Source organism: Struthio camelus, chromosome 21 (assembly GCF_040807025.1).
Source record: "Struthio camelus isolate bStrCam1 chromosome 21, bStrCam1.hap1, whole genome shotgun sequence".
Lineage (NCBI taxonomy): Eukaryota > Metazoa > Chordata > Aves > Struthioniformes > Struthionidae > Struthio > Struthio camelus.
Genome location: NC_090962.1, coordinates 4750879 through 4776301, shown reverse-complemented (window position 1 = coordinate 4776301; position 25423 = coordinate 4750879). Strand labels below are relative to the sequence as shown.

Sequence of the window (25423 nt, the reverse complement as noted above, 5' to 3'; positions counted from 1 at the left end):
CCCCAACTTAAGAGAGTTTTTACTGCACTCTGATTTCTCCCGGACAGGTGCCGACCATGTTTTATAAGCCCACTTACAGTGCCTGAAGTTGGACACCTGAAATTACCAGCTGCTTCTGAAAAATCTAGGCTGCTTCTCCCCACAAAGACACAGTCTGGACTTTCAGGCTGTGGATAATTTTTTTGGCTTTTAGAACAGACTTTAAATCTACTTTTAGTTCCCATTTCAGTCGCCAAGCCTTTGACACAGTCACAGCTCAGCAGCTCTCCCATTCCTGTATATTGCAGAGGACACCCTGTGAATGTCCAGACTCTGATCATGCAAGTTGCCTCTTGGTGAACGTGGCCAGTAGGGCTGCCATAAATAGGTCACACAAATCTGCTTTGTTCAAAGAAACTATGAAATCGCTGAAGTGTGCTCTGTTTCTCTCTTGTGTGTGCGTGCGTGCGTGTGTGTGTGTACTGGCATGCATGAGAGATCTCTGTCCTTTTCTTCCCAGGATTTTAGTCTTCTGCTGGATTCATATCAACCAGCACATTCAAGATGCCTCTGGCTCTAGGATCCTCTTTGAAGGAAGATCAGCCTGAAAGTCGTGGGCCTGTCAGCAGCGAATGGTGCTGGCTGCTGGGACTTGGCCTGACATCCTGGGGCTTCTACTGAGGCCTCTATGTAAGGCAAGGGGATGGAATAAGGACAGCAGAGACCAGCACCCCCGCTGAAGGCAGCACCATGCCATAAGGAGAGGCAATGCAGGGGCTAGAAAGGAACTGCTGAGGAGAGAAAAAGGACGGAGATGAAACAAGGAATGAGTTTTCAGAGCAGTGGTTCAGCTTCTTACCAGCTGTGCTACGGCCATAGATAGGTGACAGGCAGGCAAAAGCAGAGGAGAGAGCCGTGTAACTGGCTGAGGAGAACACTTGTGCTGTGTCCCCTGGCCCCGGTTGTAATCTTGGACAACTTTAATAGTGTGCAGTGCTGTTCTGCCTCTTGAGGGAGTAGGTAAACAGGCAGCGTGACTTCTGTTGCCCGCTGGTTGGGTCCTGAGCAATATCCACCACTGAGCCTGTTCTGCAGAAGCCTGTGGAGGAGGGATCCTTTTGTGGCTGTGATGTACTAACTATGCAGGTGCTTACTGCTTTCCTGTAATGGAAAAAGAAGGAAAGAAAAGGGGAAATAGATCCCCAGCAGCCCGTGGGGGTCCAGAGCACCCCAAACCACACTGTGTGGACACAAGGTGTCAGCATCTGTCCTGGGAGGAGATCCCAGGGATGGAATTGCTTCTGGTGCTGCAAATCCCTTGCTGAGGCAGTGGCCTTGGAGAGGGGTGTGCGTCTGTGTGCGTCTGTGTGTGTGTGTAGTACCCTACCTGAGGAGGGGAGGAGAACTGTCAACTGTCTGTGGTTTCTCTGCCGGTTTTAGTTAGTGGCGTCTTGCCCAAAAATATCACTCGTGCAATTTTCTATGTGAGCTGTTTCCAGCTGAGGAGCATCCCTAAGCAGGTGATGGCTCGAGGCTGTATGTGTTGCCATGTTTCACCCAGGGATCTGGGTGTCAGTCTGCAGCGAGATGGCAAGGCTAAGCAGGAGCTCTTGCCCTGTTCTGGGGGAGAGGTTCTCTTGGCCCTGCTGGTAGGCAGACTTGGTCTACTCCACGTCGAACTGTCGTCGTTTTGATTTCTCTGTAGGTTATCTGACTTATTTATGTGGAACTCTGTCTCTCTGAATTTTTTGCACTATGTGGGATTGGGGAGGGGATACAAGCAATACAAGCCAATGTGTACAATAAAGACGTTTTCCTGAATCCCAGATCCTGCCCTCTGTGTCCTTCCTTTCTCTTCCCTGGCTCTGCTCCAAGAAAGCAGGTAGCTGTTCTTTTTATTGCTCTAGGTGGAGAAGGAGCCTCCAGGCAGAGGGTATGCATGGTGGGCTGCTGTGTGTCTGTGCCTGAGCAGCCACTGAATAGGTCTCATCTCCTTGGGTGCAGCTGCTCTGGGCTTCAGGGCATCTGCACGGAGCAGGGACCCATGTCCCTCTGGGATTGGGCCCTATTGCACTGACCCTGCAGTTGTGGATGTTAGCACAGGAGGCCGGAGGAGACAAAGGCCAACTTTAAAGAAACTACTCTTTTGGGGAGCCTCAAGTGAGCTAAAAAGAGCAGCTCCCACTTCAGCCCTGGTTCCTCTAGGTCCTGGTGCCACACTCAGCAGCTTGGTGCTGGCTGCCTGGCCAAGGAGGTTGCTGTCCTGTGGACAAGGTGTTTTATACTCCCAGAGAGGGTGTTGTGGGCTGGCCTCAGCAATCCCTTGCTGTGCTGCAACCCTGGAGAAGGAAAGAGCAAGACGATGCTGATGGTTAGGAGGCCACTGGGACAAGACCAGTTTGAATCGTAGGGGCTTTAGAGGCAGACTGATACCTCTCCCCGCCTTTAAATTCTAGTTAAACAGTTTTGACTCCCTGGGTTTCCCAATCTCCAGTACTGTTGACAAGCTTTTCCTGCATTGGAAATGAAATCCAGATAAGAAACGTCCTCCTCTACCTCCAGCTGTCACATGCATCTTGCCTGGAGGCAGGAGCAGCAAGCTGGTCCCATGCAGCAGGAGGGAAGGCTCTGCCACAGTCAGATCTACCATCACCAGCTGCTGCCAATCACTGCTGCCTGTGGGGAAAATACTAAGCTCATTTCATGGTAGTGGGGGGTGCAGAGAGCAAAAAAGGACAATGAGAAACTGCATGACGAGGGGTGCAAGCACGCTTTGGGACTGAAAGGGAACTTTCCCTTGCACAGGTGCTAGTACCTTGCAGTAAAGCCCCGATGCTGTATAGTAGTCATGCCAGACCCAGTGGTTACCCTGCCGTGTCCTCTTTCTCGCTGCTCTCCAGGCTCTTGCTTCTATCTCGGGTTTCTATAAATAACTAGCACACTGTAAAAGCCTGACCTCTTCCCCCCCAGTTCAGGCACTCCTGCCCCTGGAAGCAGGGCAAAGAGGGTGTGGGAGAGCAGTTTGCCCTGCAAGCCTGCGTGCCCAGCGTGCCAAAGAGTGGGAGCTGTCCTCGTCTGCAGGTCGTGCCTGGCCCTGCCAGCCTGTTGGTGGTGGTCGTTGCTGTCCCAGTGAACAAGACAATGCATGTTTGCAGGACCAAAAAAAATAGCTGGAGAGAGGTAGTTATATCCCTATTTTGAGCGGTAGGTTTCTACTTGGGACAGATATGTTGGAGAAACAGCACGTTCCTGGTCACGCTGCAAGGCCTCGTTAGCCATGGCTCTTAAGGGGAACGATCCTTTTCCTGAAAAAGCAACAGTTGTTGCTGTTGGCTGTCATTTTTGCTTTCTCCCAGGAGGCACTGGGACATGTCTTCGCTGTTGGAGTGTTGCTTTGCAGTCTTGCACAGACACACTATGGTTTGGGGCATTATCCAACTATAAAAATTATGGTGTTTTGGATAGGGCTTCTCTGGAGTGGTCTGTCCTGAGCTTTGCTCAGCTGCGATGGGTTAATGAATTATATACAAAGGGGACTTGTTTTCAAAAGTCAAGTATGTGGAGGCCTTTGTCAAATTTTATGGCATGTTTGTTATCAGCCGCCCTCTCTGGGTAAGCGTAGCCTAATCCTACGATTAGCTTTTTGGGGTATGTTGATTTTGTTACTGCTATCTTTGTTGTTACACTGCTATTTATTATACTACCGCTTTTTTTGTTACTGCTTTTGCTGTTGCTTCAGCTCCAGGACAGGGTAAATACAAATAGAGTCTGAGGCCAAAAAGGACCATCGTGAAAAGTCCAATATGTCCATAAGACTTCCCACAACAAATCCTTGTTTGGTTCAAACAAATCTCCTAGCAAAACATCCTCTCCTGGTTTTGAAAGTCCCCTGTTGAAGAAGCCGTCGCAGTCCTCAGGGAGTTGTTCCAGTAAGAAATAACCTAAAAATACGTGCCTTGTTTCTGGGCATCTTCAGTTTCTGTCCATCTTCAGTTTCTCAGCATTGGCTCTTGTTATCTCTTTGCCAGCTGTTTGTCTGTTCCCCGTGTAGGCACTTCCAGCCCGACTGCATCTCTGTCGCCTCTCTGCTATGGTAGCAAGATGGAGCTGCTGGGCTGTCAGTCAAAATAATGTGGAGACAAAACACCCGTCAGAAACACCCTTCTCAGAGAGCTGTTTACAGTTGCTTTTGAGTCTCCCTGGCCAGTCACTCTGTAACATATTTGTCTATCTTACCGTTTTTGTATTGTTTTAGGCTCTTACTAGCAGGCTGTGTGGATGTATCAGTGCTTTATAGTCAAGTGTATCAAGTGCTTTATAGTCATTTCTTAATTCAACACCATTATTTTCATTAACCAGATATGATTTTTTTCAAATGAGATAGAAATTAAATTAGTTTGACAAGAATTAATTTCCGTAACCCCCAGTTATTTGTATTAATTATATTCTCCTCCTTAAACTCTTAGTTAATCGGACTCCCTAACAGCTGTCCTTTCATTTTCCTATGGATCAGTGTCATCTGACTGACAAACCCATAATTACTAGGATGGTCTTCTTTACCCTTCGAAATACTGGTATCCTGTTAACTTCTTGCAGTTCTCTGCCAATTCCCTGGTCATGAAAGACTTGCTACAAATGAAGAGCAGTGATTCAAGACCTTTGTTGTTCAGGCCTTGCAAAACTCTTGGATACAAATTGTCTGGACCTTCTCATCTAGAGCCTCCAAGTTTAGTGACTGTTTTTTAACACCTACCTGCAGTACTATGGAATGAAAAGGGTTTCATCATTTGCTATGACTATACTGCCTAGCTTTTTCAATGCATAGAACAGAAATATTTATTGATTGTATCTGCCTTCTGTATTATCCTTGACTACTCACTGTTGTTATTACTATTTCCGCATAATAAGGGACTGATACCAGGGTTGGGAATTTTTGCTTTGCCTTTTAAAATGCTTCTTTGAAAATATCCCTTTAGCTTTGGTGGTCATGCACCTCTTTTGTGCTTTGCTCTCTTTATCAGTTTTCCATAATTCCTAGTTTTATTTTTATATATATATATATTTACTATTTGTTTTCCTCTGTTTGTTTGTTTTATTTTTAGATGTTTTTTTACATTTCACCTCTAATACAAGCTAATTCTTTTTAACTAGAATAAATGTTCTAAGTTGCAGCCTTGTGAACACCTCAGAGAACACTTACACAATAATTATTGGAATTACCTTTTGATTTTTTTTTTTGCCAGCTGACCTGAATGGTAATTGATTTCCTTTTGGAAAATTGCTCCAAATACATTTATTATGGGCTCCAGGTTTATCCTGTTCTCTGATAACAAGCGTTATTATGTAATGGTCACTTGCTGCATCTAAGCAACAATGGATTTTTGATTCTGTGATTAATTCTTCTTTACAAGCCAAAATGCGGTCTACTATACAATTCTGCCACAAGGATGGCATTGTTTTGTTAATCGAGAAATGCAAAACCTCAAAACACTTCTAATAGGAAGAAAGTGAGTGGGCAAAGAAAGGTTCTCGGGGAGATGCAGGCAAATCGGAGCAGGCGTGTGACACCTGTGTGTCACTTCAGTCGCTGCCCTGGCTGCCAGGGGATCCCTCTGTGTGGTCAGCTGGCAGCTTGGTGGAGTCCCTCCTTTTGAAAGCGGCGATAATTCCCTTCCAAAGGCAGCAGGACGGAGTCTGCCTTTTCGCCCTCCTCCCCTGCAGGTGCCTGCCGGCAGACTCCGGCTGGCCTGGCTTGCCCCTCCCCGCGCCGCAGGACTCCTGCCAGCGCCGGTGCTATCAGTCCCAGGCGGGCAGGGAGGGGGAGACGAGAAGGAGCAGGCAAGAAACCTTGGCCGAAAGTCTGTTTGCTCACAGCTCACACCCACAAGAGTCACTGGAGGCGGAAGTGGGAATGTCTGCATGACACACACACACAAACTTCCCTGGCTCCACACGCTCTCGGTCTCAGTTTCTGCCCAGCACTCCAGCTCCCAGCTGCTCGGGGACTGTTCCAGTTGCTACCAGCATGGGGAACATAACTTGTGTTCCTCAGGCACCTGGGAGGTTCAGACACTCTTTCAGCAGGAAACCTTCGCTGAAGAAAGAGTAAGTACCCTTGCTTTTATTGTGGACTGCTTTTCAAGCACGTGCTGGCTTCCCTGCTGACTTTCTCCTTTGCGAGACACCGTACAGAACTGGGCTAGCAGCTGAGCCCCGCTTGGGAAACCCAAGAGTTATTTGCAGGGCTTGGGCATGGTTTTGCTGGTACTAGGCAGTGCTGAACAAGATCAACTCATCGCAAGTGGCAGGGAAGAAATTCTAGGGCTATGCCGGCAGAATATCCCAGCGGCACCGCCCCAAGGGAAAATGTGATTTGTGCCATTTCATTTGGAAAATGAAAACCCCTCTCTATGGGACCGACGGGGCAAGGTGCAAGATGCCTGAAGTTCCTTGTTTTCACTTGTGATTTTTTTAATTCATGTCTCCCGGAGTTGTGGCACTGATTGATCACAAAAGCAAGCTACCAGGGACCGTGAACAGGGAGCAACACTCACATTCCTTTTACTTTAGAGCGAGAGCCCCAAATCCCAATATGATCCTCTGCCTGTACAGTTTGGTCTGTGTTTGTAACTCCCAAGGAAGACATGAAAGAAACCAGCAGTGAAACCTTCTAGGGACTTTGGTGCTGGGCTGGCCAGGAGAGCATTCAGGTACCACAGTGATGGGCAGCTGTCCCAAAATAGAGCCTACCAGGGAGGGCAGAGCAAGCTTCCCTAAGCGCTGCCTTTCCCCCGGCTCACGCTCCCATCAGTGCAGTCACAGTAATCTTGTTGCTATCCTAAGCACGTACTGAGCAGAGCCCTCCCAATTCTGAGAGCTTTGGGCTGAAAAGGAGCCCTGTTAGAAATCAGGATAATCCCCGTGAACTCTGCTAGTCTTGGGAATTTGTAACCAAAAAGAGACACCGAAACTGTCCCCCTGCTTCTGTGCTGCGGTAATTCAGGAGCAAACCTGCAGGAGTCTGTGCAGTTGCGAGGCGGTAGGAGAGAGGGAATTTGAACCCCGAAGGGCCAATGTCAGGTAGCCCGCAGTGTAACGGCCAAGCCCCGGAGCACCCCTCGTCCCTGCTGCCTCTGTGCCTCCCGCGCTGACGGCTCTCCGTGGAGATGAGCCTGGTTTCTGCGGGACTAAGTGCTGCAATCTGGTTGAAAGAGAGAAAATCCGCTGGGGAGCGCCAGCCAGGCAGTCCCAGTTTTCTTAATGGCATTTGTAACTGCTCATTGATGGGTTGCACACCAGGAGAAGCTGGGGGCTCTGCTGGGAGCGGAAGGAAAGAGACAGGAAAATCACAAAGAGAAATAAACCCTGTTTCTGTGTGGGTGTGGATGTACAAATCCATCTCTGCTCCAGTGGCTTTGGAATAGCCATCAGGATTTTACTTGGCTTTTTTTGTATTTTGCAATGGGACGTCCATTTCCTTCACTGAGCTGGAGACCCAGACGAGCCTAGCTTATCACTTGGTCATGCAAAGACACGTAAAAAAGCAAAGCTAAAACAAGTGCAGCACAAAACCCATTACAATTGTCCCAGGCTTTTATCAGCCCTTTGCTGTCCTGGATGATTAGAAAGCCCATGACCAACTGCTTACTCCAGCTTTCTTGTTTCTGGGCAGAATTTACTATGCACCAGGCTAGATCTGTGTTTGCATGCGTTTCTTTGTTTTTTTTCTCCCCTTTGTAGAAAAGATGGCAAGAAAAAAGTACCCAGCTTGTTTGGTATTGAAGGAGGGCGGGAGAGAGATACGACCGCAGACAAAATACTGCAGTATATTCCAGGAAAGGCAAGTACAAACGCATCCAGCCCCCTCCCCACCATTCCCAGAGATTATTGTCACCCACCCCAGGGACAGCTTTGTACGCGAGAGGGACAAGGGCTCTGGGTCAGGGGATAGCAGCAGGCCTGTCTCAAGGAGATGGAGGTCATATCTGCAGCCAAGGAAGGATGGCTTGTTATGCCGTATCCTTCACGGCAGGAGTCATCTGCTCCAGGGTACCCGTGCAGGAGTCAAGGGGAACTGTCAGCAACAAAAATGTGTGCCGCTGGGGGTGCAGCACTAGGGGCAAGGCAGGCAGCGTGGTGGGACTATCTCACAACCCCCTTGCTGCTATTGGTGCTTTTGTTTCTGGGTAGTGTGCAAAGGAAGGGAAAATTAGCGCGAGCACGCAAAGGTGGGATGATTCATTCCCACGCCGGAGTGAGACGGAGCAGGCAGCATATTAGCAATGAGCCTTAGGAAGGTAATCAGGAAGGGCAGGTCTGTCCTAGGCACGTACCAGCCTGGTAGCCGTATGGCCCGTTTCCCAGCACTGCTCAGGGGAAGCGGAGGTGAAACAATGAGCCCTGATGTTTTGCTTTGGTGCCTTTGGGTGGGCCGGGGACATGCACTGAGCTTGGGGCCTGTTGCACTGTACTATCTACATACCTCCCCCACTGCACAGCAAATAGTCTATGTGGGCATGGGGGTGGGGGAAACTGAGGCAGAGAGAGACACAGCTAGACAGAGGTAATTTCGGAGGTCAGTTGTAGGACGTTATCTCTTGGGCTTCAGCTGCTGGCCAGGTGTATTTCAATGACCATGAGATGCCTGTCAAGGGCTTGGTGTATTGGAGGGCCCAGTTCTGGGCAGTCCTGCTCAGGTACCTTGGGTTGCTGCAAAGATTCAGCTGTCTCGGAGCTGATCTGTCCCCCTCAAACAGGACCTCTGCAGTCCCTTTTGGTTCAGCTGCCTCTGGGTAGGCCTTTTGTTTTTCCTCATGGGAGCCTGAGAATGGGGCACGGACGGAGGGGCAGGACTGGCGTCCTACTGCTGACTTGTGAGGAAGCTGCTGGTGAATGCCATCCTCTTTTCAGGGACATGTCCTGAACTGGTGGAAAGTGCAGCAGAACTAGGACTGCTTTACAGTCCTGCCCGTTATTTGGACGGCGGGGTAACGGGCACGTGGCACGGGAGCGGTCCCCTGCAGGGCTCAGCTGGCATCCGAAAGGGATGTGCAGCACCTCAGAAGACCAGGCCCAGAAAGGATCCTGGAGACTCCCCGGGGGAAGCAAGGAGAATTGTCATCTTAGCAGATCCTGGAAAATGCATCCTGCAAGCTGACAGAACAAAGGTCCTAGAGAGATTATTCATGCAGGAGCCCAGGGGGTGTGGGATCTCCTCAGGGAAGGAGGGAGGGTGGAGCAGCTGGTTAGAAGCTACCCTTGCCTGGGGCAGATGGGATTCAAACTCCCTGCTCAGCTACAGGCTTCTTGTGTGGCCTGGAGAAAGCCCTGATTTAGTCCTTTCCCCACTCCTATTGCAGAAGGAACGTTTCTGAAGCAGGGGGTGATCAGGTGCTGTGGGGCCAGAGGCAGGAGGGGGGGCCAGGTTTGAGAGGAGCCTGTCACTGCCTGTGCAGGTGGGACTCTCCCGATGCAATCTCAGGGGTGCTGAAGTCACCAAACCTGTGTGCATGGCAGGCAGCTTGGGACGCGGGTGAGTGACATCCCTGGAAACCAGGCACCCTCTGGACCCTGCCAAGGGCAAAGGGCACACAAGGCCAGCACATTTTGCTCCCATCACCATCCTGCATATGGGCCCTGTTTTCCCACACTTGCCGGTTACAGCTTCTGAAAAGCCTAAGCAAAAAGGAGGAGGAAGGATACGCCAAAGAGCAAGACATCTCATTTACTTCCTTTATCATTAAACAGCAGCTTTCAGAGCCCCAGGGCACCAGCCTCGCAAGGCTGAGCTCTTCCTGCTACCAGGGTTAGTGATTCAGCTGGGAGTCAGTGGGGTCTGCAGGGGCTGGGGCAGGTTAATTATTAACTCACTCTACCTGTAGGATGAGGCATCAGAGAGAGAACATGTCAGGGCACTTGCACTGCAAGAGACCTGCTGTTTTGCCAAACCCTGAGAGAAACCAGGTTCCCAAAGATCTGCAATGCCTCAAACCAAATGGGATAGCTGAGCTGATGAAAACAGCACTAATCAGAATGGGACTGGGGTGGGAAGAGTGTTTGCTCCCAGTACGACCCAGCCAGGGGAATTAACAGCTCGCTGAGGAGAATTTAGGAGGCATAACAAAGACTAGGACCCTTTTATGGTGGCTGCACACAGAAGCATTCACGTGGTTCCAGGTGGTGCACGTGCCAGGGAGATAAGTGATGCTTGTGTATTGCTGTGATGGGCTCCACAAAGCCACCACTGCTACAACAGGCCAGGCCTCAGGACATGGGCGCTGAAGTCCAGGCCCTTTTGGTGATCCCTTCTCCAGCAACCAGGCAAGGGCTGATACTCGCGCATACCCCCAGGATCTCCTGACATCATTGGAAACCGGTGATGCTCAGCATGGCTAAAAACAGCCTGTCCTTAGCCGTTTCTGTCCTGCTGGCGTTGCCGTCTTCTGTGCCCGTCCGAAAGGCACAGTGTTACCACAGGAGACTCACCCCACACCAAAGCTAACTAGTGTCCTAGCTGCAGTGTAACGGCCTCAGAGCCTTTTGGGTCAATGAGTTAATTAGTGAAACAGGAAGAATGGATACCCCTTCCTGGAGGAGCTGTGACGATCTGTCAAGGGCTTGCAGAGCACTTTGGCATGGAAAGCTAAGCACTGTCCGTGCACCCCAACCACAGAGCCTGGTTCCCGTCTCCCCACTAACAGAGAGGTGGCTGCATATCTTCTCTGCTTTTGGAGCTGGGTGGCATGTTGAAGGAGGCTTGCTAACAGTGCTGGGACTTACCCCTAGGCTGCAAAAAGTGGCACTGCATAAGTAGAGCCGTGGTAATGCTCCACGTGTGCTCTCAGCCCACCCCTGGTGAGAGCTAAACTGCTTTAGCCAAAGCCAGTCTCTTTTGTGTTAAGGTGACAATTTTCCTTCGTGTTGCCATGGGCTGAGGGTATGTGTCCACAGCTCAGCATTAAGCTGCGGTAACTCCGTTGTGTGTGAGCCCCTCACTCAGATGCTTACATTCTCTCTCTAGCTACCCACATCTAAGGAGTAGAGAGGTGGCAGCAAACAGCTGGGGCAGAGCATGGTCATGCCACGTGTCTGCTGGCTGGAACAACGTGGGATCCAAGACAGTTTAGGCTGGTTGTCACTCTGGCCCTGAGGCTTGGAGGAAATTTGGGTGAGGCAAGAGTCCTGAAAATATGGGGTTGGCCTCCGTGCTGGGGAAGGGGCCAGGGACACATGCCTCGGAGCTCCCTGGGAGCCACTGTGTTGGGAGAATGGTGAGTTAACTGTGACAGCTTTGGTCCCTGGTCCTCACAAAACATCGTGTTGTTCCCAGTGCTGCTTGTTGGAGGACGGCCGGATGCAGGCCACACTGGTGGCTATAAACCTTTCCCAGAGAGGGCCGGGTTGGGCTTGTGGGTCTGAGTCCAGAGATATCAGAGCATCAGCTGGAGCTGTTGGAGGTGGCAGTTAGGCTCTCTTTGTCCGTACCACGTCCCAGCCCACTCCACCATGCCATTGCCTGAGCACTGCCTGGGAGTTGGGGTCAGGGTCTGAGTCTGGCCCATGCTGGGGCCAAGTCATGGCTCTTCCCCTGTGCTTTAGTTCCCCAGCAGGAAAAACAGAGATCATAGTTGTGACCGTCTTGGAAGGTGTTTGGGTGAAAAGTGGCAGGTTGGAGGTGGGTGTCACTGCTGCACCTGGTGCAGCACAAGCAGGCTGTGCTTGCTTTCACCAAGGACTTGCGCTAGCTGTTGGATGTAATGATGTCCAGCTCTCTGCTGTTGCTCTCCTGAGATTTGGGCAGTAATATGTGGAAACGTATGAGGGCAGTTCTCCTTGTGCATGTGCAAACAACATATTCAGTTCAGGTTTAACAGTGGCACCCCAGTAAAAATCATAAGCACGCTAGAATAAGACAGGAAAGATCTGCCTGGTAAAAAATTGACCTGAACAGTCCCACTTCTTCCTGCCCAACCACAATATCCGATCATAAGTGATATGGCCATTGCTGTTTAATTGTATCTTTTTCAAGAGAAAAAAATCCTGTTTCCTGCCCTTGACCACTGGTCATACAGTCAGGTGAGCTTTGCCTGACCTGCTTCCTTCCGCCTTTGATCCAGCCTTGATTTCAGAGGGGTAGCTTTTGAAATTTGAAGCTGACCCCAAATTTCACAGAGGGCTGGCTTTGTCACTGCAATTACAGTTAATGTGTAATTGTCTGTACCCTTTGTGTGATGGCCTTTCCTACACCAGGCATTGTAGCCTAAGGAAATGATCGGTGGGGCTGCTATCTGCCTCCACTCCTCTCCCGCATCAGCAACTTTTGATTTGACTGGCCAGTTTCAGCTGAGTATGGAAGAAGCTGGGGAGGTGTTAAAGTTATTTAAAAGTGATTCTGGCTTGCACCAGAGCTGCACTGCAATAACATTTGAGAGCAATCTAGAAAGAGGATGGGGTGTGAAAAGGCAGTGGTGGTAAGTCAATGATAGACAGCTGTGTTATTGTGCCTTTCCCTCCCCAAGCCGTGGCAGCTGGTTCCCTTCCATCACGCCCTGCGGGAGGTTGGAGCGCACCTTGCTGCCTGGCTAGCAGCCTACTGCCGGTTGTAGGTAGCTCTTTGGGGTAGTAGCTATTATTTCCTCTTGTATTTCTGCAGTGCCTATCACCATGTTCTGCCTGGGGCTGGGGTACGTAGGCGTTCCTGCAATATAAATAGGAGATAAAAGGCAGACTGCAAACACTGGTGGGTGAACGCTTGTACCTGACCTGCTGAGCAAACACCTGCAGGAGTGGGAAGGAAGGGCAAAAGAGAGGAGCTCCAGCGTGAGCCCACGTTTGACCCGGCTGTGTCTCTGCCAGGCATGCCCTGCAGCCTGGTGCCTGCTGAAGGGCTGTTGTTACCCAGGCAGTTTTCTATTAGGGCTTCCCCAGCTGGCAGGTGATCAGTCGTCCTTTGTTCTGACAGCGGCCTGCAGCAAAAATGTAATCTTCTCCTATGTTTAACTGCCTCTCAGTGAAGCCGTGGACGGGCAGCCTGCAGGTTGCCACCTCCGGCAGGAGGGTCGGGGTGTGCGTGGTGGGTACTGCTTACAGCCGGCCAGAAAAGCTGGAAGGGGGACTTTGAGCAGAGAAGGGGTTAGTGTGGCACCTAAAAAGTTATCTAAATGCAATTAGGCCCAGAAAGGAGCTCCAAGCCTTCCGGGCTAAGGGATCCCAACAGCCTTAGCGTCCCGTTACTAGTTTGCCAGCTCTCCTCTAACTTGAGAGCTGTTGATGTCTCTGAAATGGTTATGAGAGGGGTTAATTTCGTTCCAAAGGGGTGAGTCATGTAGGCCCCAGCAAGAGAGATACGCTTAGCACTGCTGGCTCTTCATTTATCATGGCGCTTATGCAGCTGTCTCTTTGGCGCAGCACGCTAGGAGCAGGCACACGCAGGCCAGACGGGTTCGGTGGCGGGGGGAGCGCTGGCTGCTGGAAGTCCCTCGCTGTGCAGGGTGGTAGGCTGTCACTCGATCCCCGCTAAGTCCTGGCAGCCTCTCTGGGATCCTTCCTGGAAATGCTGTTTTCAACAGAAGCGTCTGACCCTTGCAGAGCCACATACCACCCCTCCACCCTGCCTCCAACACCGCTATGCGCTCACTAGAAATACCCCTGGGAAACGCAGCCGCGGATGGCTGAAGTGGGATCCCGTCAAGACCGCTTCACAGCTTGACTAGCGAACAACAGGACAAACCTTGCGTCTCCCACCTGCCTTTCTCTTTTGCTGGCCCAGAGTCCGTAACGTGTCTGAAAAAACTGGTATTTAGGACTCGGATATGCTTATGGGAGTGTGGAGGGGGAACCAGTGGGGCCAGGCTGGGATACAGCCCTTCCCTTCACCCTCCAAAACCAATGAACTCCCAGAAGCAAAGATGCTCTTCCCAGAGAAGCTGCAGGGAAAGCTTTTTAACCCCAGGGATTTATGCAGTATCCAGACAGCACAGCAGCGGACGCAGGCTGTGAGCAGACAGTGGAGCCCAACGGCGGGTACAGCTTTGTGTCGCTGCACAGGAGGAGGAATTTCCTCATACCCAGAACGCAGGAAATGAGGGAAACCCCTCTGCGGTGGGAGTGCTAGCTCCGTCCCGGGCCAGCCCTTGCTCTCCCGAGCGCCTGCTGGTTTCCCCTGTCTCTTTGTGCGGAAGCACAGACAATGAGCAGCTTCGTGACTCAGGGTCTTGCAGCTGCTTGCAGTGGCCGTAGGACTCTGCCTCAGAGTTGTCTGGGCACCTGACCCAACAAACTGCACCTGAAGAAAGCAAGGGATCTGCGTATTCGGGAGAGCTGTGGAAGCCAGTTGGAACTAGAGCAGAGAAAAATCTTTCCGTTAGCTCCGGAGAAAGGCAAGCTGTGTTTGGGAAGCCTTGCTCAATCCTTGTTCCAGTGAACTCGATTAGGACATCAGGAGATCAGCTATGGAGTTGGGAGACCCTAAACGGCGGATTTATTCCTGCACGCCCTCTCTCCCACCCCAGAAATTCTCCCTTTAGCTCAGTTATTTCCCTCTGCCTAGTGGGGAAAGCTTCCCAGCCCATCCAGCGCGAGGTCTCCCAGCAGTAACTGAACCGCAGCTCCGCGCTGGCGTGGAAACCCAACAACAAACAGCCCAAGCCTGGGCACCTGCCCAGGGTGCCTTTCCGAGGAAGGGCCGTTCTGGGAATGTCTCTTCCAGACATGCAGGTCCCCCACCAGCTCTGATTTGTTTTTCCTGAAACCTTGGTACAGAGTATTCAGAACGAGGAAAACCAGAAAGAAAACTTGGACCAAAGGTTCCCCAGCCTGTTCAAGAAGGGACGCAGGAAAACAGTTGTCAGGAATCTGGGGAAAATCATCTATTACTCCAAGGTCAAGTTCAAATTCCAGCACTGCCAGGTAAGTTGTGGAAACTGTTTGTGGGTGTTTCTCTTCCCAGGCATGGAGTGACCCTTCAGGGCCAGGAAGCAAACTGTAATTCTGGGAAATGTGACTCACGGAGACCTCCTCCAGCTATGGCAGGGCCCAGGGACTTCTGTTCCCTGCTGTGCACAGGTACAGCCTGGTGCACTTCTACTGGCTCCCATCCCGATGGGGACCTAGGCTGTGCTTTCGTGCCTAGCAGCCAGGCTGGCAGCAGATCCACTAGCCGAAATGCTGTGTTGGCCCTTGGATAAGTGACTGCTGGCTTTTCTGTAGGCAGACCAGCCTGAGACACAGAAAGAAGTGGTGGGGAGAAATGTGTCCCAAGATGTTTCTTTTCTGTAGGAGGTGAATGACTGCTACTTGGAGCTGTTCCAGTCTTATCTGTACTTTCAGTCTGTGGGCTCCAATGGACTCACCTACCAGGTAGGACATCTCCCAGGACATGCAGGGGCAAGCAGACTTGGGGAGTCTGGCGGTATGGCCAAACAGTGGGGTGGCAGGTGAACAGGATAGGATGGGGCAGGACAAGGAGGCTCCATTCCTGGGGCTGCACCGGCCTCCCCTAGGTGATCTTGGTGAGGAACTGCATCTCAAGGCTTTTCTGGAGGATACTGAGCTCGAGAGGGAAGAGACCGTTTTCTCCTAAAGGCCTTACTGCCATCTGGGTCTTTGGCTTTCTCTGTAGAGAGAGCTAAAGGACAACGCAGGGGGCCTGCTTTAGAAGGGGGATAGGAGCTTTTGCAGGGCTCACAGGCAGGCCCTTGGATGGGAGGCGTTTAGGCTACCTAGAGATAAATCTGTGCCTGGTACTGTGCACAAAGAGACTATGGTTTGATCAGAGCTGTCGTTGATCAAAATCCTACTGGCCTTAGTGCAAATGATGGATCTGGCCTTGGTTTCTGAGCCAAAGGGGAATCCTTCCTCTGCAGGGCAGAGAAAACAGCAGTGTGGGAGAGGGTGGAAAAACTCCCCCGAGAACAGCCTTGGGGAACTAACCTGACAAACCATTTATCAATCTTTAAACCTGTTGGTGGTAGTTAATTACAAATGAAGGCTGTTTTGCACATGCAGCCAAAAAATCACGACCAAACAAACAGGAAACCCCCAAAGTACTTTCCCTCCATGACTGAGTAACTGAAATTGAGTAGGGCTGTTTTGTAGATGTTTGCAGAATTCATCCCTTTTAGAAATGATTTATTGTCTTCTAGGTCATTTGAGGTTAATGCAATATGACAATACAATCTCTCGAGTCATCCAGCAAGCTAGCCTTCAACTGAAAAGATGCATTTCAGAATATTAACAATATTATGAAATCCCCCATCTATTTTATAATCTGCTCCTTAGATTATTAATTTTAGAGGAACTATGAAGGAATTAATGAACCAGTACTGGCCCATAGACATCACAACAAACAACATCTTTTAACATCCTGTTTTAGAGAACCCAGTGCAGGGAGGGTAAACTTGTCACCTGTTCCTGTGCTTCGTTATGGTTGGAGTCTGATGAGCTGGATTATTGAAATCAGCCAGCTTAATTTTTGTTTAGAGTTGTTACCATCTTACGATCTTCTTGGGTTAAACCAGCATTGTTTTGTTGAGGTTTCTCTCAGTCCTGAAAGACACTTAACGTAAAGAAAGTGTCCTTGCTAATGTGACAGACGGTTACTGCAGTGCCAGCCCTACTGAACGCAGGGAGCTGCTGAACCTGCTTACTCTGGAGAGCAGGCTAGATTGAAGTCCCAGATGTTTCCATTCAGAGCAAATTTTTGCAGACTGACATTGTGAGCCATAGCAGCCTGCTGGAGCTGTTTCTGGGCTGTCAGTCTCCTGTGGGAAAGGGACATTAGTTGCAGAGACTGCCTGGGGGCTGTCTCCAAAATAGCGATGGTGTGTTCTGCTTATGCAGGGACTGCTGCCCTTGAAAGAGCTGAACGTGTGTGAAATTGAGCACGTGAAGAGCGCAGGGCAGGAGGATCATGCTTTCCAGATCACAGGTTAGTGCCTCTTTGTTTGCTCTGATTAGAGAACAGTGTGTATTAATCACAACTGTCTTTGCTCTTCATCCCTCTCTGACCTAGTCCCAGAGGAAAATCACACTGTGAAAAGAAGTTGCAGGGTGCTGATGCTCTTCCTCCCAGCATTCACAACCCTCCTTCCAAGGCTTCCCTGCTACCAAACCCCTGAACAGTGATGCCCAGGGCTATAGGCAGGGTAGGGACTGGATGAGGTGCTTCTCAGAGGAAGGATGCTCCTGTGCTTTGAGCTAGTTAATACTCGGGACACATGGTGACAGTTCCCACTTCTGCCCAGCCGTTTACTCCGTGTGCACCACATTTGAACCAAGGGATGAAATAAAGCTCCTTCACCCCACCTCTGGTCACCTTATAAACCTGTGAGGCCAGGGAGTGACTCTGTGCAGGTGTGCATACAGTGCTGGGCACACTGATGTAGGTCTGGGACACACTTATCAAATAAAAAGGATGTGGAACAACAGTGAGAGATGAGTTATCTCTGCCAAGAACACCAGGCCGGTGCTATCAGGACAGAAGGTCGCTACGTCAACTGTCCCTTGCCATCCCTCCTGCCTCCACATGCTCTTTAACTTTTTATCTGAGTCATCTTGTTTTATAAAAGCCATCCTGGGATAACAACCTGTCTGCAGCTTGGCTGGGAACTTGTTTGGGCTTAGTCAACGCTGAATTACAGCAGCACCAAGCCCCAAGGGAAGTAGTTAAAGCATGAAGTAGACAGAAGTAACTAATAACCCAATAAAGATACAGAGCTGAGAAAGCTAGTTTGTGTCCCAGACCTACTGTCCCTGTGCTCTGCTGTCCTGTGCTAGAAAGAAAATTATGTAATGGCCACTCAAACCAAATGACATAAATTATAAAGAGGATTATAGTAAAAATGCCCTGTTCATTTTGAGGACTGTTCAGTTGTGGCCTTGTTACACTCTACTAGGCTGAGCCCTCTTGGCCTCCAGTCTGTAAAACACTGGAGATCTCCCAGGCTTAACTCGTCAGGACAGGTGGACTTGTTCCACTTGCATTCAAACGCACAGGAGTGTGCCTGGGTGGCAATTCCCTCCAGCTTTGCTGGGTTTGTGTCCTGTTTAAGAAAGAACAAACGTAAGGCCTTGGTGCTCCTTTTCTGTTAGAGTGCTATTTATATCAGGTAATAATGACAAGAAGGAAGCAGGAGGTAGTGATATTTAGGACTCCTGTGAGATCAGTAGAGCAGTTTTATTTCCCTGCTACAGGGGGAGAAATCAAGACGCAGTGGGGTTAAGAGCCTTGTCCGTGGCCATGCACAGAGTCAGGGTAGAAGTCTTTTGTCTTATGGCTCTCAGAGACCAAAGACACAAATCCATTCTCTTGTGACATCCTGTGCCTCCAGCTGTTGCCCATGAACTCCTGAACTTTCTAGGGTAGCTCAGTACCTCAGCAGACGCCAGCCTGATCACCTTAAGTGTGGATGCGGAGCACAGGAACCAAGCCCACCAGCACGCGGAGCCATCCTTTTGGTGCCTTCTTCCCTTGTGTTGCCGTGGAGAGGTGGCAGGTGGCTAGTGCTAGCTGTCACCTTTGCCTTTGTGGACCATCTCTCATACCCCCTCTATTGCTGATGTAACCGTTCAGCACCTAGAGTTGCCTGTGCCCCGCCTGCAAATGTTGCAGCCTTTTCGCATCTCCAGCCAGGGAGATTTGGGTGGGAATAAGTTTCTGCTGCCCAGGGAAGTGGCTTTCTTGACTCCAGTGTTTCTCTGGAAGTGTTCCCAAGGAAAGAGGAAGCACGGGGCAGAAGAAGAGAGCACGAGGGCCGGTGCAGGTTCCTTAGCATGGCTGTGTCAGGGCCTGCCGCAAACATGCCCTTGGGGCTCAGGGAAATGGTAGTCACCGAAGTAGCAGCAGCCTTTCAGGCTTTGTTTTCACAGCCTCTCAAGCAGCTCCTTGCGCGAGTCCTAGGCATGTCTCGGGCTTCAGGCTTAGACAGGAGTTTCTCTTCTCTCTTTCTCTTCCTTTGGGGCCCTATTTAGATGTGACAATGTGAATAGCCCTCAGGATGCGTCTGAAAGGTTGGCCTTAGAGAAGGTGGCACAGCAAGCAGTGCCATGTTAAGGGTCATGCCTTACTAGAAGAATTCTGGCTGTTTGTGTAAGAGCCTGGGTGTCCAGAGAAGTATTCAGAGCTACCAGAATATCTGGATGCCCGGAAAACATTACATGTTTATATCCTCCTGTCAGCCCTTTAGGGTAGGGAATCGCTTTATCTCCATTGCAAAGACAGGGAAACTAAGGCATAGGAAGACAAGAGAGCTCCAGACCCACACTGGTAGATAGGTGCTAAGTCTTACTGGGCATACAAGCGTCTAGTTCTTGTAACAGATCTGAACTGAGTGACTTATGCACGGTTTCTCAGGGAGTCTCTGCCTCAGTTTCCCCACCTCTGCTGTGCTTGTATTAGTGCATTTCTTCACATACAGAGGTGTTTTAAAGTCTTAATTAACTGGTATTCGTAAATAATGTGGGAATTATGAGATGAAAGAATCCATTGAAGTGGCAAAGTATCATGTTTGTGCAGTGCGCTTGCTTATCTGAATATTCCCAAGTCCTGCAAAAGTCAGATCTTACTGAGCATGCACCAAGTATGGTTTTAATACAACATCAGTGGTAAATTATTAGTCAAAATAGGCATTCTGCAGCCTGTCAGAAATGATTAACGTCACTAGGATGTGTGTATAGTGAGTAGCAGAGGGTGTGTGAGGCTTTTTTGTTAACGCTAAGTGAATGATAACTGGAAACGTTAAAATGAACAAGATATGGGCTTGTTCCTCCCTTCAAGGCTGTGTCTGGGAGCAGCTTTAGCTTGTCTGGTGCAGATTATATTTGGTGAAGCAATAAATAAGTAGTGTCACAGCAGTACTGATGTTCTGTGCATTTACTACCGAAGTGAAACGAGGAAATGCTGTGAAACCTTTGCACTGAGTTACGCTGTCTGGAGCAGCACGTTGTGGTAGCCTCTGGACTGCAAGGACGTTTTTCACAAACTGTTGGGGATTTTTAAGGTTGAAATCGCTGTGTTGATTTCAAGCTTGACTTTTGTGCTCCCTTTGATTTTTTTGTTCTTGGCCTGGTTTTGGACTGAAAAGTGACTGGTGGTCAGAACTAGATTGGACTGCATGAGCAGAAGGCGAGAAGCTGTGGCAGGAGTCCCTTCCAGAGAGCTTTTCGAGAAGCCTGATGTGAGGCAATGTGATCAACGTAGTGGCAGGAAGCATGACGTCAACAGCGATGCACTCACAGGCGACTGTGTGATGTGCTGAGCCTAACAAACCTGGCCAGCTGCTTACCCTTTGATGCTGCAATTGGTGCTCTTATCTGCTCAGGTCATCTTGTCTCTCGCATACCTAGGTCCCTTACTGAATCCCCTTATCGTGTTCTGCCCTACTGAGTCAGAGCTGAAGCAGTGGCTTTATCACCTGGAGAAACAGATCCACCTAAACGGAGGAAGCCTCGGCTTGCCCTTCCTCTCTCAGGTTAGTGTCTTGGGACAGGGATGCGTGCAGCTGCTTCCCAGCCTGCGGGATCAGAGCTGAACGACCATGGAAGTTGGGCCAGTTGGGTGGATGCTGCACTGCTCCCACTGCATTCATAGGGAGGGATAATCTCTGCAACCAGCTGCTCTCAGCCCTTTCAGCTACGCTTCCAGGCGCTCTCCTAACACTTTTCTCTTCCAGTGTCCTGAGTGCCCCCATGGGGCTCTGGACTCTTCTTCCTGGCTAGAGCACTTGAGCAGAGGGCTGGGGATGGAAAGGGAGAGGGGCTGCAGTTCCACTTCAAAATGCTCCTCACTGTACTTGTTGCTCTTCCGAAATGCTGGAAGATGTGGTATTTATTTCTGGCCTAAGCCCCTTTTTCCAGGCCAGTGGCTTGATTACTTCCCCCATGCAAGGAGAGCCTTGGATAGTTAGATTTAGGGTTCAAACAGGACTATGCTAGACTAGACTGACACCCAGGCGGGACATGCCGCACAGCTACCTTTTCAGGCAGAGAGCATCCCAGAAACCACTCAGCCACCTGCCCAGCTACGCATGCCAGCCTGCTCCTGGCATGAGCCACGAGAGCTGGGGTGAGGAAGTGCTCGCCAGCCGGCAGGAATAGTCCGGCAGGCCTGTTGCTCACTATTTTGAGTGAGGCCCCAGTAGCTGAGCCCTGGTTGATGCCATGACCCGTGCTGATCAGATGCCACTTGGCAGAGCGACCCTCGCCTTGCCAGACAGGCAGCCCAGTAGCCTTCGGGCCCACCCTGAGCAACAGCGATCCTGTCTGGCAAAGCTGTGGGCTTTGCTGCGGCTGCACCCTGACTTCATTAGTCAGGGACCTACCCCGCTGGTGTGGCAGCAGCATTGCTAAGGCCTTTGGGTGGCCCATGGCTTTTTGCTGCTGTAGGCACCTGTCTGCTCGCCAGTGCCTAGAGCTGGCTGTGGGCAATATGTCCCGTATCTTTAGCTTCCTTCTGTTACTCCACCACCTGCAAAATAACTGTGAGGAGACATGCAAATTACCCACACTTGACAACAGTCTCACTTGGGAACTTCTGTGTCCATGCAAGAGCAGCATATTTATGTTCACACATCTTTAGGGGCTTAGGTGTATTTGGCCAGCACCAGGATGGATCAGGCATTTCAGTCTGAAACCCCAGATGCGCTCTGTGCGGCTGAGACCTGACAACAGCTTGCTGCATTTCTGCTGTGTGTGTGTGTGCGTGCACACGCAGCTTCTAATTTTGGAGCTTGCCTCTTGTACGGCCTCTGAGTTCCTGCCGCCTTTGGGGAAGAGTGCAAAGCCTCTCATTTTGCAAGAGGGCCTGGCAGGGTGTGTGTGCTGAAAGGGAGACCTGCGACCCAGAAGTGCTGGTGCCATAGCCTCTGAGGTTTGGGTCGGGTTCAGAGAAACGCTAACGCAGTTGGCTGCTTGTGCAAATATCCAGAATTTACAAAACATTTTGAAAGAGGAAACTGGGACCAGGCCTAGGAAACAGTATCAGATTCAGGAGATCTGCTTTCTCTTCCATCCTCTACTAGGTATTTTACTTTCCTCCCTGTCTCCATCTCCCCACCTGTGAAACAGGGGTATTCACCTTTGGAAGGCAATGTACAGATGACACTAAGTATCAAGTATTATTATTCAGTCCCAACTGGAAAACTGGCTTCTGCATAAATTTATTTATTCTTTCCTGCTTCTTCCACACTTGAAAAGTGTGCTTGGATGGGCCATCTGCTAGCTAAACTTTTTTGTGGAGGATATGTCCTACCCTGCTTCTTGGCTCTGCTCCTGTCCCTAGAATGACTGGAAGCAGAGCTCCGTGAGGAAGGAGGAGCTGCGATGGTCTGTGCAGAATATGCCTGTTGAGGAGTGGAGAGGGACCCAGCGGGAATCCCTAGGCGATGTCCTCTGTGTTTCCAAGGTGAAGCTTCAGCATCTGCCTTTTCAGGTAGGACAGTCACTTCTGGGAGCAACCTCCTGTCAGCATGGCTCAGAAAAGGCAATGGATTGAGTGACTGGTGCAGATTCCTGCATCCTTGCTGCCAGCAACCTAATGGGTCCCTGAAGGTTCCTTCTACTCACACCCCAGTACCCCAGAAAAAGTGTTTATTACTGCTCTTCTGGCCCAGCAGCAGTGCTTGGGGACAGCGCTTGTGCATAAGCATTTGCAAGATGGGGCTGGCAGCTAGAGCTGGCAGATGTCTCCTGGAGCCCTGCTGCAGGGGAGCAGCTCAGCTCTGTCTCCCTGCTGCTGGCCCTGAGTCAAGGACTCTGGAAACAAAGTGAGTAGCTCTCCCAGATCTGAGCCCTGGGTTCACGGAGATCCCTCTTTCCCTTTACTTTCCAAGGAGCAGCACGACCGGCTGTTGGTCCTTTACCCTTCCACGCTGGTGATAGTGTCTGAAGAGCGCAACAGCCTCTATTTTAAGGTGAGTGTGTTTTCAAGCCTCTTCCTGATCTCTCTCACCTGTCTGCAGCCAGGCCATTTCAGCACTGTTTTGGCTCATTGTTCCCCTCCACCTGAGTTCCCTTGTGTGCTCATGTTGGCAAGGTCTTTCCCTCAATGCTGCTTCCTTGGCAGCTGGCAGGTGACCAGGCAGAGGGATGTTGCAAGCTATCTTCCCATGAGAAACACCTTGCCCTCCTCCAAAAGCCCTGGGGGAAGGAGCTGGCTGCCAAGGAATGTGAGTCTCTGTGAGATGGGAGGTTGGCATGTGTCTCTGTGGTTGTGCTGGCAGAGAGCCCGGCTCACTAGCATGAGACAGAGGCTACAACAGGAGCATGCCCTCACGGGGGCTTTGTTTCCCAGGCTCAAGTCTGTGGAAATACTTGAAAGCAGGTAGGATCCAGGTGGCATATCTGATGCTCCTGCAGGAAGGGCAAAGGGAGGTGTCTGGCAGGCAGAAAGGAGAGGCCACTGCTAGGTGTGCTGCGTTTTCCCCCTGTGAACCGCGAGGCAGCGTGTGGAGCAAGGGCCCTGAGCAACGTCTGGGCTTGCCAGGGGAAGAGCCAACAAGGACGTAAAAGCTTGAGTGCGCAAGGTGATGTGAGAAGAATTTCTCTAGGGGTCTGCTTTGTCTGTGCATGGAGGAGCAATGTTGGGAGCCTTGGCGCAGAAAGGCAGTGGCATTGTAGGTGCTGAGAGCTGCATTTGCGTTGCTGGCAGTATGAATGGCCCTTGAACTTCATTGCCAACATCCATCTTAGACATCGTTGCAGTGGCTGTAAAAAAGCCCTTTGTTTTCTGGCCGTGTTTGCCCATGTTAGGATAAATGTGCCCAAAAGAACCGTCTAACCTGCATGTGTGGCATCACCAAAGCATGGTGGTGCTGAGCTGAGACATTCCTAAAGAGGAGCAACATCCTCTTTAGTCACTGAAAGAGGAACTATAGTAACTCATGACAAGGAAACCCCATATAGACTGAGGGCTTGTGATGGTGTAAACTCATTGGAGTCCTTCCTTCACACTGTTCACCGCATCCACCCCAAACCCTCAGTCACACAGACTGTTTTTAATCGGAGGACTACCCCAGGAAGACCTGCACAGAGCATCTCCTTTGCCAGAGGATATGGCTGTGCCTGCAATGGGAAGGGGTGTGCGGAAGGACGGATCCTGGTGAGAGCTCTCCTCTGGCCCCTGTGCAAGTGATGGGTGTTTTCCAAGCAGTTGGTGGCTTGTGTGACGCACCTTAGAGACAGCTTGTTTTTAGGAACAGTGTTTGCAGCTCTTGGGAATGGGGCACCATATAGGGGACCTTGAGCAAGGCCTGTCAGATTAACTCATTTCTTTTGAAATTTTAGATCAGATTTGTCTGCTCTGTCCGTGCAGTGTTCCCTTCCCACAGCGCACGAGCGTTGGTCCCTGGGCATCTCGCTAGCTGTGCTAACGGCAGGGCTCCCTGCAGCCGGAGCACGGGGAGGAGGTGATTCAGCAGCCTGTGACACTGCAGTAGGAACCTGATTTTCCACAGGCATGTCAGGACACAGGAGCCTTCTCCCAGCGCTTCTGCAAATTAACTTCCCTTCCCTGCGAGCAGGCGCTGAGCCCCACAATTTGTTTGTGAAGGAATAGCCTGGCCCTTTTGTTCTTGGGTTTCACACAAACCACAGAAGTTGCCACTGCCAAGTTCGCATGTGGGATAGGGAAAGGGAAGGCAAGGGCTTGGACTGCTGGGGATGGTGCTAAAACAAAGCAGCAGGCTCTGGCTCAACTCTGATGAGAAAAGGCCCTGGGCAAGGTGTAGATCAGTGAAGGAGGAGCTGCTGTGTGTGGAAGCTGGTTCACACCGGGCCTGGGGAAGGCCGGAGGGACCCTCCGCAGCTGACCTGCATGTTGTTTGTGGGACGTTGCTGTGCTTCCCTTCACGGGATTGCTGATCCTGCTGATGGAGGAGAGGTAGGGGGACCGGTAACTGATGATGAGATAACAAGGAGCTCTCCTCCCGGCCCCTCTGCTCCTGGTTTGTTAAACAGCTGCCTGGCAAGGGAGGCTGGCACCAAAAGGTGGTAAAAGGTAACTGATCCTTACAGCTCTGCCAAATTGCATGGATCCCAGGACAACTGGTAGGGCCTGTGTCCATAGGGGTGCCCAGTCAGCCTCGACAGGACTCTGCTGCCCTCCTGTCCTTGACACCTGATTCTTCCCTGCATGATAGAGAGGAGGAGGTCTCCTGTGCCACCCCTGCCTAGTGTCAGCTGGGAGAAGGGAGAGAGGATCCCAGGAACACCTCCCACCCTTGCTGTCTCCTCTAGTCCCAGTGGGTCACAGCTATCTCCTGCTCTGTCTGAATGGCTGCTGTCTTCTGTTGGTGTGCAGGCTTCTCTGTGCGCTGGGATGAGCAATGAGCAGCATCTCTCCTTAGCTGGCATCACTGTCTGGGGACTGCACTGGGCCCTGGCCACCATAAGGCAGGGGGCTGTTGCCTTAGGTAGGACAAAGCATGGAGCATCCTGGGTGAAGCCGTGT

At 50.8% G+C, this 25423-nt stretch overlaps 1 protein-coding gene across 5 annotated transcripts in view; it reads left to right on the top strand.

Annotated features, from left to right (window-relative positions):
• The first annotated feature begins 5783 nt into the window (after positions 1 to 5783).
• The window catches only part of PLEKHN1 (pleckstrin homology domain containing N1), a 29862-nt gene continuing 10222 nt past the window's right edge, over positions 5784 to 25423 (top strand). For 2 of the 5 annotated variants that reach the window (XM_068915944.1, XM_068915942.1), the window contains exons 1-8: positions 5875 to 6084; positions 7720 to 7819; positions 14740 to 14886; positions 15256 to 15336; positions 16819 to 16906; positions 20323 to 20447; positions 22256 to 22405; positions 22806 to 22886. In XM_068915944.1, coding sequence (XP_068772045.1) covers positions 6005 to 6084; positions 7720 to 7819; positions 14740 to 14886; positions 15256 to 15336; positions 16819 to 16906; positions 20323 to 20447; positions 22256 to 22405; positions 22806 to 22886 — 852 coding nt within the window. In that variant the 5' untranslated portion in view covers positions 5875 to 6004. Of the gene's footprint in view, positions 6085 to 7719; positions 7820 to 14739; positions 14887 to 15255; positions 15337 to 16818; positions 16907 to 20322; positions 20448 to 22255; positions 22406 to 22805; positions 22887 to 25423 lie in introns of all 5 variants that reach the window. The other 3 variants (XM_068915940.1, XR_011135772.1, XM_068915941.1) reach the window with 3 other exon arrangements.